The sequence below is a fragment of the Callorhinus ursinus genome, unplaced genomic scaffold (assembly GCF_003265705.2).
Source record: "Callorhinus ursinus isolate GAN/ISIS: 27379988/994484 unplaced genomic scaffold, GSC_fseal_2.0 scaffold20, whole genome shotgun sequence".
Lineage (NCBI taxonomy): Eukaryota > Metazoa > Chordata > Mammalia > Carnivora > Otariidae > Callorhinus > Callorhinus ursinus.
In genome coordinates, this window is record NW_027397082.1 from 2,666,576 (window position 1) to 2,680,833 (window position 14,258).

Here is a 14,258-nt window from a genome sequence, read left to right on the forward strand (position 1 = left end):
CAGTCAGTCAGCAAATGAAGAAGGAATGACAAAATGAGAATGTCACCATGCTGCAATCCCTAATTAATCAACACATTTAGGCACTGCCTAAATCGGCTGCCATCTCTAACAGAAAGACAAGCGGAGAGTAATGTCCCCTGATGGAAGAACAAAAAACCACATATGAAGTCACCCTGCCCCTGCCAAAACAAAAAAACAAAAAAACTAAAACTGAATCTGGTCAAGTTTCTCGATTCAATGAGCAATTTACAAGCAATTCAGAGAAACCTATTGCATGACATATGGAGTGACAGAGCAGATTTCAGACTCCGGGACACTTCTGGATGAACAAGGAGCAATGGTTATAACCTGTTAAAACATGCATTTACAGAAAGTATGAGAAAGTTGGACATTTAAACACTAATATTTGACGATAATAATTACTTTTTTACCTTAGCTGCACTAAGGGTATTGTGGTGATTTGTGTGTGTGTGTGCAAGAGCCCTTATTGTTCAGGGATACTGAACTGAAGTGCTCACAGATGAAATCACATGTGTGAGATGTGCTACAAAATGCTACAGGCAGGGAAGACGTGGGGAAACAAGACTGGCCATCAGCTCGTAATGGTTCAAGTGGGGTGAAGGGTGCATATACTGCTCTTCAACTTTACTTTTTACAGTTTGAAATTATGTGAAGTTACGAAACTACTAGCCCCCCCACCCCCTCTGAGATTCAAATTAATGAGACTGGGCTTCGGCTCAGGCATTGGTATTTTTTTTAAGGCTCCCCAGGTGTTTCTGTTACTCAGCCAAGGTTGAGAACTATTGTAGTCACTATGTGAGACATGCTGAGAGCCTCCACTAAAACCAAGACAGAGGCTATGGAGGGGAACAGGTCTGCGAGGGGTCAAGGAATCAAGCATATGGTCCTGGATTAGATGGGGAAAGAGATGAGGAAGAGGGAGGGGTTGGGGACATTGCAAAGATTTCAGGCTCGGGTGACTATGGCTGCTGGTCACTGGATTAAGGGAACATGTCAGGCCTGGTAGGTTTGGGGATCTGGGGTAACGTGACTTCTGGCGGAGACACTCACTGGGCAGTTTGGTTTGTAAATCTAGAGATCCACACCAAGACCCTGAAGCAGACACAGAAATCTGGGCCCCACAGGACTGTCCCCCAAACCGAGACAGAGGTCGGGATGGCTACAGCCAAGGGTGGCACTGGGGCCTCTAAGAAATAGCCACCTTTTGGTCCCCTGCCCTGGGAAGGGGTGCCTGGAAATACCCCATTCTTTTCATGACTGGTCTCCATTCCTTGCCCTCCCACCCACTGTCCACCTTCCTTGGATAGACACCCAAAAGGCAGTCTGCCAGGCTGAGGTGCCCTGTCTTCCTGCACGAGTGCTGAGGAATTCCTGCATATTCCTATGTCGTGTCCTAAAAGCCCATGCAGATCAAGCACCATTTGTTAAACCAGTCAATGACTGGTAAATCTGAAGGAAGTCTCCATATGGTGTCAAACACGGCCACACGTGTCAGCAGCTGCTGGAGCCAGCAACTGTCAGATTGGCTTAAAACGGCCAACACAGGTTCATTACACAGATGTTTACTTAAAGCCTGTATGTGCCATGCTCTGTTCTAGGCAGGGGTGAATGGGAAGCCCAGGGTCCTGGCCTCAGGGAACTTGCATTCTAGTGGAAAAGTAGACAGTAAATAAGAACACAAACACAAGCTCTGGAATTTTAGAAAATGGGTTTTCAGCTAGGAGGGGTCATGGAATCTAAGTGTTACCTTGGGATGTTATCCAACTTCCCCAGGCGCTGCCTTGCATAGTAACCCAGGCTCCCAGAATCAGACAACTGACAGGGCTTCCCTTTAAAGCAGCAGTAACTGAGGCCCAGAGAGGGAGGTGGCCCATCCACGATCACCCGGCTGAGGCAGACTTGCGGACAAGTCTGGAAATTTCTTGAGCAACAATTTCATTCTTCACCCTTCTAAACGATATGGTTTATCTTTTCCTCTGGGCAAAAACAATCATTGATCACAGAGGACCAAAGGGCCTCCCCAGGAGCAGAGACTTACCACTGAGTCCAGGAACTGAATGTAACACTCTAGCCCAGGTCTGGTTTCGCAGAACTGCCGGAAAAGCAGTCTCCCAATTGGCTGCTTGTCACATAAACTGCAGTAATCTCTGTCTGGAAACAAGAAAAGAATGTGGTGAGATGCAGGAGAGAGCTAGGGAGGGCCGTCCAATCAACCCACCCCTGTACCCAGAGCCCCAGAGGGATGGAGCAAGATGACTGGCAAACTCTCAGGACCCCTTATTTATCGCCAAACTGTGCAGACTCAGAGGGGACAAGGGCGGTTTAGAGGAAGGCGCCAGTTATGCCCCAAGCTCTAGTTCTTAGCCCACTCCCCCTTTCCGATGCCCTGACTCCTGTATGCCAGATATCAGCAGTTCTGGGGACGGTGCCTCTACCCCCCTGGATGGCCGATCACCATGTCACACTGCCCAGTTAGTGACTGGATAAGGGTGGCAGGCATCTGACCCAAGCCAGTTCCAGTCGGAGTGGACCACAGACTGTGCCTGGGCACACTGAGCAGAACTGCCCTTTCTTCCTCTGGGGGCTGGGGTGCATGGGTGCGAGGCCAAGGTCTGATGCAGTGCTCTTGACGCTGCAAGGGGGGGCTGCTGTGATGACGGGGCTCACACACAGAGGAGGTCAGGGCTGAGCAAATGACAGAAAGTAAAGTTGGTGTCCTCGTGGTGTCATGAATCTCTGGATCAAACCATGCCTGCAGCTCAAACCACATCTGAAAAGTTTATTCATGAGCTTTGTTTAGGGCAGTTTGAAAAGATTTAAAAATTACTTGTAATTCAAAGCACTTCAAATTATGAAAACCCTGCATTTTCCAGCTGAGGAACTAGAGGCATGGAAACAAGAAGTGACCGGCCCCCAGCCACACAGCAGCCAGGAGAGTTCCAAAGAGGAAATGCAGCGCAAGACTCCAAGCCTGGAGGCCTGGGTACCAGGTGCTAGCCAGTGACTTGCTATGTGACTTGAAGCAACTCACTTGCTCTCTCTGGGCCTCAGTCTTCCTCTGGACAATAAAGGCACATGTTGGAGGTAAGACTGGGGGGGGGGGGGGGGGGGGACCCTTTGGGCCTTTCCCTACAAAAATGTAAAACCCTCTGGTGGGGGTTTTTCTGGCCAGAAAGAGGCTCAGTGGACTGACTGAGACACGATGCCTCTGACCCTCTCAAGCACTGATCATTGGGCCTTTGTTCAACTGCATTAGAAACGGTCAGGGGACCTCACGGGGAAACCGGGAAGAGAGTTCTAATGACTTCAGGAGAGCAAGCTGAACAGAAAGAATGACTGTATCCTCGCTGAACCCAGAGGAGGAAGAAAGGACAATCATCCCTGGAAAGGGGATTTCTCTGAAGATAAGGAACAGAAGGAGATATGAACACAACCATCACGTCCACTCACTTTCACAACCAAAGAAAGAGTTTATCCACAGAAAGTAAAGCCCTGGGGCGCCTGGGTGGCTCAGTCGTTAAGCGTCTGCCTTCGGCTCAGGTCATGATCCCGGGGTCCTGGGACCGAGCCCCGCATCGGGCTCCCTGCTCCGCGGGAAGCCTGCTTCTCCCTCTCCCACTCCCCCTGCTTGTGTTCCCTCTCTCGCTGTGTCTCTCTCTGTCAAATAAATAAATAAAATCTTTAAAAAAAAAAAAAAAAGTAAAGCCGTGACTTCTAGGGAGAGCGGTGGCTGTGAGCATGGGCTCTGGAGCTAAACTGCCTGGGGTTCAAACGCCAGCCTCACCATGCTCTGCCAGTGTGTCCCGAGGCATCTGACTTAACACTTTCATCCCCGTCTCCTCATCTGTAAACTGGGGACACTAATTATACCTATCTTCTAGGGCTGTCGGGAGGATTAAATAAGACAATGCATAGAAAAGACTCAGAACAGAACCTAACATATAGATAATGCTTACTAAATACCATCTGATATCACCGAGTTTGTGGGTCTCTTGGTCTGTTCTGTCTCCATTCCTTCACGGAACCTCCGTTCCCTGAGACTGTACACAAACCAGCCTTAGGCTCTAACGCAGCCTCACGATGGGCATGTGACCCAGTTCTAGCCAACCAGAGCCCTCATCTCCCAGCCACATGATAGGGTGAAGGATGGGCACATGATTCAGCCCTAGCCGATCAGAGATCCCCATTTTTACCACAGTGATAGGTTCAGAAACGGGCACGTGACTTGGCCCCAGCCAATCAGAACCCCCTCTGTCCCCAGGCCATAATGATAGGTTCAAGGCACATGACGTGAGTGGGTAGGAGTCTTCTAGAAGTTAAGGGAGAGATGCTTGTTTTTCCCTGGGATGCCAAGGTGTTAGGATCAGTCAACTAAGAGCTGCCACAACTGTCTTTCCCACTAGGCAGTGAGAACCCACAGAGAGTGAAGCAGGGGAAGATGGCGTTGAATGCAGAAGAAAGAAACCCTGCGCTGCCAACATCACAGGAGCCCCTGAAGCCAGCCTCACCGAGGCCAGCCTGGTGCCTGCCCCTTTATTTACCTGACAGAGTGCTGAAGTCAGTTCTTGTTGGGTTTTTGTCTGTTTGCAGCTCGAAGAGCAAGTAACTAGGCGTACAGCCTGGAGAGTTTTACAGCCCACTTCTCTCATGGGTAAACTGCCCAAGGGCAGCAACTTTTTGTGGGGATTCACCAGTTCTAAGTACAGTGTGTATAAGAAGGCACTCAGACATTTCTCATTCTCTCCTGAATGGATACTTTGATCAACATGGATAGCCACCTTCAAGTTCCCTTCTTGATCCCCTTGGTTTGGGGGCTGAAACTAGCCTTGGACTGTTGCCTTAACTCGCTTACCTTTCCACGCACAGATGGTTCACAAATAGCCATTCCAACAAACATTTAACCCGCCTCAGTGTGGGCCAGAATTGGTGGGGTGGGGGTGGGGAATGGGATGCAGTCCCAGCCCTCAGGAAGCTTGGATTCTGTTGGAAAGGGTGGAGTGTGTGGGTGAGCAGACAAGATCCCAAGTGACAGTAATAAAATGTCAAGTTAGATGAGTGTTATTATCAGCCACAGCAGGGAATCTGGGAAGGAGGGAGCTGAGAGGGTGACAGGTCTGTAGCTCGCACCTGTTAGCGTGATACCCTGTAGATACAGCCTGCATTCTCAGTGCCTCCCACTAGACCTGATTCCCCCCACCACGCCAAGGTGAGGAAAACAAACCTCCTCACCCTTTCCCAATCAGCTGAACCTCCCCAGCACAAACACAGAATGAAAGTAAATTACCTAGTGTCAAACTCCAGTTTTATTCAATTATGGCAGAGAGAACTGCAGGGTTTAATGTGATTTGAGCAATGTGCCCCTCCCTATTTCCAAAAGCAATTAAGAGATTTCATGTACCATATTGTGATTCCTTAAGGGTTCATCTGACAGGAGTTTTTCTCTCCATATGGCATTTGCTGTCAGTATGGAAACAAGGCTGTTATAAACTCACAGCACAGTAAACACCATGTGATTCCAACACAAGCTGTCAGCACCTCAGTTCCGTGCCTCTCCCAGCTGTACAGAGGATCCCAGGCAAGAAAGCCACTCACTGGAAGCCCAGAACGAGATAAAAGAATCAGTAATCATCTATTTGGATTCTTTTCTCAGGCTTATATAAAGATAAACGGGCCTATCTTCTGAGGAGGCATCGCCATCGACACCAACAAAATCAGAGTGCGACGTTTGCAGTTCCTTTAGAAATGAAGAACGAGGGCATAGAAGGCAGACAATGAATTTGGAAATTGATCAGAGTGACGGGAGGAGATGTAAATTGCCAAGCGCAAACCCAAGGTGTGGGTCGCTTCTACAAAGTAAGATGACATAAGTTGGAAGCTTGGGGAGGTCTGTAATACATCTTCAGAGCGGACCCTTTCTTCTTGGTTTCTACAGAAGACTTCTGTCATTTAAATCCAGTTTGCCGGGCCCTGCCCACACCCCTCCTCTGAAGTGCGATCTGTTGGGTGTGGTGGGGAGGGCCGTCCAGGAAAGAAGGGCAGAGCTTTTTCTCTCTGTCTCTGAATCTATCTTTCAGGCTGGGAGAACCCTGGGATGTTATGCACAGCCATGCATGTGCTGTCCACACACACACACACACATACACACCAGCTCTTCTAGAACATGAAAACCCTGCTTTGAGCTTCGTGCTTCACTGGCCCTTCCCTCCAAGCCAGAAAGAAGCTGTCATTATATAAGTTATGAGGGGGAATCAGGCTCCTCTATCCCAAAGTATCCACCAATCATGTAATTATTTTACTCTTGTGGGTCCTTCATTTAACAAACTGTCTTCCAAGGTCTCCTGATTTTTGATACAAGAAGGTTCCTTCAACTTTAAGACTCTCTTCTTGAATTCAACAACTGGAGGGTATGTGGATAAGTGGAAGGAAGCACATCTTATATTTACTGGCAGGTTAGTGATCCAGTAACAGGCTTAGAGTTAAGAGCTGGTGGTCAGTTAGGACCAAGAATGGGGGTGTGGCCTTTGTGAGGTGACATTTCACCTTGGTCATGGTAACAGAGGTCCAGTGGACATGGCAAACTGAAGCATATCTAGAGGAAGGTGACTGGAAATGGGGAAGGGTCTATGAAGCCCCTTGTAAGCTCTAGGCCACTGAGCTGTGCCCTTGATCAAAAGGCAGAGTGCCCCAGGGAGGGGCTGGGTTCACCGTCCACCCAGGAGTGTGGCGGGAGGTAGTATGTTGCAAAAGCAGGCTGGGCCCGGGAAACAGCTGGGCTCCAAGTCCAAGGAGACTGGATGGAATCAGTGTCCCATGAGGGACCAGTGATTTTAGAGCACATGTGATTCAAGTAGAGTCCACAGAAACGTGGATGACAATGGGGTGGGGAGCAGGGAGCCTGAGACATGAACAGAGGAGGTCCCTGGTTGGGGAGCCACTGCTGTATGGGTAGGGAGGGCACAGTCCCTGTGGTAGGAATCCTGTTTTGGTGATGAGCTGGACTGAACTGGCTTTAAGAAAACCACCTATGTCATTGGTGTCTTCAAGGGTTTGACACCTCCTGAGCATGCCCATAAATAGGAGGGCAGGATCGCCACGCTTTCCTGTAACACTGAACTGAATTCCAGCCATGCCTTCAGACAGAACCATTTCTTCCCAGCAGATAGTCCCTTTAGCAAATTGACAGATGCTTGCTGAACCTCTAATGGGCACTGTGTTCTGGGCCTTGTTATGAGCATCCCTTAGAGCAGACAAGGTACCACAGACTTTGTCTTTGTCCTAAGCAGTTTGCTTAGTAGTCAGGGCAGGAAGGAGGCCTGTTCGCAGACAGGGCTAGTGAGAGCAGTCACCTAACAATGTCCATGAAACAAAATTGTATAAGGCAGGCCTGCTGGGAATGTTCGGGAAGGTGTCTCAGCACAGAGGGCACAGATTGCTCTTGCGATGTTGGGCCCACGTCAGGGGTGACGCCCATGACTGCAATGCCAACAGAGGCTGAGTGCTGGGGAAGCAGAAGGTGAAGGTCAGCGGAAGGAGAAGGTCAAAGCCAGAGAAATGGGGCCAGAAGTTGCGGGGGGGTGGGGGGGTGGGGGGCAAGGAGAAGCTACGGTGAGGAGGTTAAGTCCCCATGTGAGAAGCCAAGAGGGCCAGGAGGGCATGGCGAAACATGGGGGAAGGTGTGTTAGGGCAAGAATTCAGAACTAGGTCTGTGACCACCACAGGGAGCCAGTGGGTAGATCTTCAAGAATGGCTTAAACTATTCAAAGGTTCCTCAAAAAATTACAAATAGAATGACCATATGATCCAGCATTACCACTTCTAGATATTTATCCAGAAGAACGGAAACCAAGATTTCAGAGATATCTGCACTCCATGCCCACTGGGACACTCTTCACAATAGCCAAGATGTGGAAACAATCTAAATGTTCATTGACCAATAGATGGGTTTTTTAAATGTAGCATATACATACAATGGCATATTATTCAGCCTTAAAGAGGAAGGAAATCCTGCCACAGGTGGGACAACATGGAAGGACCTTGAGGTGCTAAGCGAAATAAGCCCATCACAGAAGGACAAATACTTCATGATTCCACTTCTATAAGGTATCTAAAGTACACAAACTCTTAGAAACAAGGGTAAAATGGTGGTTGCCAGAGGCTAGGGGAGAGGGAGGTGGGGAGAGGTTGTTCAACGGGTATAAAGTTTTAGTCCTGCAGGATGATTAAATTCTAGAGCCCTCCGGTGCCACATCAGGCCTATAGCTAACAATACTGTATTGTGCACCTAAAATTTTATTAAGAGGGTCGATCTCATGTTAAGTGTTCTTACAGTACTTTTTAAAAAAGAAAATGGCTTAAAAATATAAACAGAAAGTGACAGTTGCTTGGGGATGGGAAGGGAGGCAGGAAGGGACAAGAATCAGAATGTAGTGATAACTGAGGGTGTCAGCAAATAAATTTACTTGGTCATGAACATGACTGCCTGGGGATACACATGCAAGCATGCGGACACATGCTTACAGATATGCAACAAGCATGTCCTGAAGCCAGGTCACTTTCAGCTTTACCCTACACAGGTCAGGCATGACGCTTACCAAGTTACAAGACAAGGGCCCTGTCCTCACCACTAGCGCCTCGCGTGTTGTTGGATGCCATGCTCAGAGCCTGTCCTCATCTCTCAGGCTGTTCTCGAAAGAAGCCACTCACGGTACCGCGACCTCAGGGCTATTGTAAAGGATAGCAGCTAGAGACTAAATGTTCGTGTCTCCCCAAATTCATACCCAGAAACCTAACCCCCACTGTGATGGCATTTGGAGGCGGGACCTTTGGGGGTGATCAGGTCATGAGGGTAGAGCTCTGCTGCGTGGGATTCGCGCCCTTATAAAAGAGACTCCTGGGAGTGCCCTCACCCCTCCTGCCGCGTGAGGACACAGCACGAAGGTGGTCCTTTATGAAGCAGAAGGCAGGCTCTCACCAGACAGCAAATCTGCCAGCACCTCGATTTTGGACTCCCAGCGTCCACAACAGTGAGAGATACGTGTCCATTGTTTAAAATACCCAGTATGAGGTGCTCTGTTATGGCAGCCAGAGTGGACTAATCTGCCCTATAGTCTTGGGCAAGTCTCCCGAGCAGGGGCCCAGCCGCCTCACATCTCCCACTCCCACGGTCTCAGCACTCAGCAGGCCCCACAGAAGCTGTAGCCTCTAGGCCAGATCATAGCTCCTCTAGAAGACATAAGAAATGGTGGCTTTCACCTCTCTGAAGGTTCAGAAAGAAAATGGGAGGTGGCCGGTGAAAGGGGGCTTGACTGCACATCACCGAAGAAGGCCAAAGCTGCCCCTCCTGTGGCTGAGCCATGGACTCCCACCTCGGAGAGCGCAGGGACCAGGGCTCTGCCGGCCTCCTCTGCCTCACTTGGAGCCTCCCTCTCACAGAGAAGCCACATGTCCCCACAGCACATGGCCGAGGTTAGACTCTCACAACCCAGTCAATTCCTTCAAGACTCCTAACCCCCGGTGCACTCAGAAACAGGAATGTTATCGATAGTGAAGAGAAAGAAATGCTGTCACTGTTTTCATTCTTTTCGAGTGACACGAAATGGAAACATACTTTCTTAATTAAGAGCTGTGGTATGCGGACGCTTGGAGGGCAACCAGATTTTCCCAACTGAAGGCCAGAACGCAGGCGGCGAGGACAGCGTGGCTCCCCGCAGAAGGCCACAAACCCAAGTGAGCGAGGCCGCCACCCCCTCCCCGGCTGGGAGAGTTGGCACCAGTCCCTTGCTTGCTTGTGGATGGGGAGCAAGAAGTCGTGGCTTGGGGGGTGGGCTGTCGCTGACTGGAACCTGCTTGGGACTGATTTCATTGTTGCCCCAGGCACTCCTTGAACTGGGGCCAATGAAAACGCACGTTTCCATTTCAGAAGTAAGAGCAAGAAAGGCGGCTTCCTGAGGAAATGGAAAGGCTAACACGGCTAACACCGGAGCCCTTGGAAATGAAACCACATGTTTATTGTATGTGGGGAGGGGGGTCCAAAAGCGATTTCTGCAACCATCTTTCTACCAACTGGAGGTTTATATTAGTTTGCGCTGTTTCATTTTTATTTTATTTAACATTGTTTTTCCAAAGTACCAGGGGTGGGTTGTTGCTTTTTGTCTTTTGGGGGTTTTTGGTTTTTGTTTTTTGTTTTTTTCGAGGGGTGGGGAGGGGCTGATAGGTCCTAAGGCAATTTAGGAAAACAGATGTGAGGAGACTGGATTAGGCAGGGGCCATGAGCCCTTCACTTTGCCGAACTCCAGGTCTAAAACAATAAACAGAAAAGTGATTTGAAAACAGCTTTCTCCTAAAAATTCCTGCCAAAGCTGGAAAAAACAATCGAGTGCTCTAAGGAAAAAGCTCTCTGACGTTTGAAAGGCAAGATAGCATCACGGATAACGGCAATTCTTCACAGCCCACCTCTTGGAAGGAGCAAGAGAGGAGAAGGGAAACATTTGGTATTTGGTTAGCAACAGCTGAGTGGGTTCCTATTACTTCAAGAGAGATGTTTTCATGTGAAAAGAAAGTGACATATGGCACATTACACAAACACACCCAAGCCAAGCCCCATCTTCCTGTGCCTTTTGTCCCCCTCGTTCTGGTCTCGGGTTTTACTGAGACTCTGGGAAGGAGCTGGGGGCTGAGCTTGACAGGGCACAGAGCATATGCCTTCACCGTGGGGCCCCCTGGGCCTTAATGGGGCCCCAGAGTAAGGCAGTGACCTCTCCCTTACCCTCAAGGCCAAGAAAAGCAAACAATTTAGATATTCCCGAGCAGTGGTACTGAAACTAAGAATCGGGTGGGTAAGCGGAGGAGTCAGCGGCGGCGTTGGACCCAGGGACAGCCAGGTAGACAGAGGCACTGCAGGCACTGGCTGGGATGAGTCGGGGGCCGAGACGGGACTCGGGTTCCAGGCCTGGCTCTTTCACCCGCCATCTCCAGATGAGAGGTCTGAACCCCTGCACTCTGAGTCCTCTCCTACACTGAAAGCCCACCATTCTGTGATCAGAAGCCTTCCTTCCGTGCCAGCCAGCACCAGGTGAGCATGACAACCAAGAGGTCGGCAGTTTCTGCTACATCAGCAGTGCGGGCTCTAGAAAAGGCCAGGCAAAAAGGGGACACGCCAGTGTGTGGCCTCTGGTTCTTTCTATTTCTCTAGATTTTCAATATTTTTATAAACGAGGGGAACGCAACTCTTCTAAAAACACAGCTGCGGGGCGCCTGGGTGGCTCAGTCATTAAGCGTCTGCCTTCGGCTCAGGTCATGATCCCGGGGTCCTGGGATCGAGCCCCACATCGGGCTCCCTGCTCGGCGGGAAGCCTGCTTCTCCCTCTCCCACTCCCCCTGCTTGTGTTCCCTCTCTCGCTGTGTCTCTCTCTGTCAAATAAATAGATAAAATTAAAAAAAAACAAAAAAACAAAAAAACACAGCTGCAAAACCACTGAGACCAAGGAGGCCCTCGGAAGCAAAGGAACTGTAGCCACCAGACATGACCCCCTTTTAGGTGTGAGGCCTGAGTCACAAGCAGGTGCTCAGCACTCCGTGTTCACCCCCAGTGGCCAGTGATGGAACCTTCTGGAAAGCTGGGACCAGGCCTGCAGTGGCCCCAGCCACTGGGACAGCTCTGTCAATGGTGGATGCTCTCCCTTCTTGGTGACCCAGGGCCCTCCCTTGCTCCACCCTGCTCACAACCGTCCTGAGGACGCTATCCTCTATGGTCACATTCTAGAATTTCTACAAGCTTTTTTTTCCTCCTTGAAAAGAAATTTCCATGCAGATACAGGCAGTTTTAGAAACCGTAATACCCAGGCCACACCCGGGCCAACTGCATCAGATCTCTGGGGATGGTGTCAGTGGTGTTAAAGCTCCCAGGGTGACTCTGGCTCTGTGCTCGCTGTAAGGTCTAGCTCACCATTCATCCCCAGCCCCCAGATCAGAGCCTGGCTGGAGCAGGAGAACAGGGGTAGGTGGCAGCAAACAAATGATGGAACAGGCAGATGAATGAATCAATGTCATGTGGAGGCCACTGGCTTCCAAACGGGGGAGTAGCAGTCCCAGGCCCACACTCCCTCGACACACCCCCAGTGGTTAATCTGCCAGAAATGAAGGTCTCCCTGTGGCAGCTAGATGATAGAATTGTTCCTAGTGGGGGCCTCAGTCCAAGGGAAACAAAAGGGCTCGGGGTGCCTGGGCCCGAGGCGATGCTGGCCAGGCTGTGTGCTGCACTCAGAGGGGAAGCCACAGAGGGTCCAGATCCCCCAGAAGTGAGGTGGGCCTGAACGTGGTGCCCTGCCTGACTCGCTGCTTTCCAGAAAGCTCAGCCAGGGCCATGGGAATGGGGCCAGGGGACTGAACATTGCCTCCAGCTCCTTCTCTGACCCCTGCATGACCTCAGACCCATCACTGTCCCTGGACCTTGGTTTCCCCTTCTACAAAATGAGCCTCATGAATGACAGGAGCTTCAGTGTCCCACCTCCCAATGTGGTAGTCCCCCAGGGAGACTGTGAGGAGCCTGGTGGGGATGGAGACACCGCAGGGCATGGGGCCTTTCTCCAACATCAGAGCTCCAAGTAGAGTACACAGCCTTGGAGTCCTTAAGCCCACAAAGCTGCCTTCCCACCCACATCTGCACAGTGGCCAGAGCAGGAACAGAGCAAGCATGAGCTTAAAGGCAGTGCTTCCAGAAGGCCCAGGAAGGGTGCTGTCTGGGGCCCAGGAGCCCTGGCTCCCGTAGCAGCCTGCTACAGTTTGCTGTGAGGCCCTGGGATTGTTACTCCCTATCTCTGTGCTTCAGTCTCTCTTGAGCACTCTTCCAGTGTACCCTCGGATGGCAATGCCTGACCCATCCTTACTGTGAGCTGCTATGGCCTGGGCGGTGTGGGGGCTCTGAAGCCTCGGCAGCTGGGCCATCCAGGGCCCTGGGGACTGGCTTCACCTGGAGCTATGAGCTAATGAAGCAAAAGCCGTGGGAGGGCGGGGCCAGGAAGTGGCAGGGCCAGCGGGGGCCAAGGCAAACAGCAGCCTCTGTGCAGAGAGGCGGCCCTGCTTCTTCCTGGGCCATGGGCCAGGGCCCAGTGAGGCTCACAGCTGTGCTGGCCAAAGGCACTTGAGAAATAAATGCCCAGGCAATGGATGATCTCCTGAAGGTCCAGATGTCTCAGGGTCTGAAGACCCCAGCTACAATGAGCCCCATCAGGGAGTCAGCCAACCTTAGTTTGCACACTCCTGGGGACAAAGAAGCACTTCACCCGCAAAGTGTCCAGCGCTCCTTATCATCACATTAAGAGTCCATTCTTATTTTGAGGCCAGACCTGTCCTTCTGTAAGACCTGCTCCTTGGTCCTCATTCTTGGGAATCAGAGGACAAACATTAGGTGGCAGGTATTCTCTGCTCCTGGACTCTTCTTTCAGGTAAACCTGTGGTTTCCCCCAGCTGCTTCCTCATGACTCCTAGAATACCAGCCACCTGACACACCCAAACTCTGTTTCCTCGAGGAATGGAGCTGGGAGGCCTCGGGCCGCTGGAACCTGATCCAGGTTTTTTGGTAATTAAACATGAGACAATGTCAACAACTTCCCATCAAGCCATCTTTGCCTAAGTCAGCCCCAGAGCCAAGAGGGGCTAGAGTGGGGGAGACAGGCATGTTCGTGGGCACACAGAGTTCACCCAATGCCCATGTTCCAGACAAGAGACGGGAGAGGCACGTTGCTTCTGCAGAAACGAACACAGAGAAAGCTGGAGTCTCGATTCAGACTTTGCTCAGCTGAGTTATAGCTCAGGGGTGTCTGGATTTTTAGATATGGATTTTTATAGCATTTGGCAGAACTAGTTTTCAGAAACAGATGACCTTTGGGCCAGAGAGTGGCTTTCTCATTTTGCCACCTGATGGAGGGTGCTAATCGTAGAAACAGTAAGCGCTGACACGGATGGGGCGCTTGCTGTACACCAGGCCCCTTCCTAGGCACTTTACATGCAGGCCTCAGAAGAGGCCTAGGAAAAGGCTGCTATGATCAGCCTGTTTTCAGATAAGACCAAAAAATGAGGCCCTGAGAAGGATTAGCACCAGGCCATGGAGCAGCAAATGACAGAGGATCTGAACTCAGGTCCTCCTGATCCTAGACAACTGTTCTGGAACTTTTAGCTCCTAGGGATCCATAGCAGCAGCAGGCAAGGACCTGGGAGCCTGAGAGGTGGACGACATCTCA

General features: G+C 50.7%; 1 protein-coding gene across 6 annotated transcripts in view; it reads right to left on the reverse strand.

The window, feature by feature from the left end:
- The window catches only part of GRK5 (G protein-coupled receptor kinase 5), a 215,621-nt gene that overhangs the window by 64,040 nt on the left and 137,323 nt on the right, over positions 1-14,258 (reverse strand). For all 6 annotated transcript variants that reach the window (XM_073904119.1, XM_073904117.1, XM_073904118.1 and 3 more), the window contains one exon: positions 2,060-2,172. In XM_073904119.1, coding sequence (XP_073760220.1) covers positions 2,060-2,172 — 113 coding nt within the window. The remainder of the gene's footprint in view (positions 1-2,059; positions 2,173-14,258) is intronic.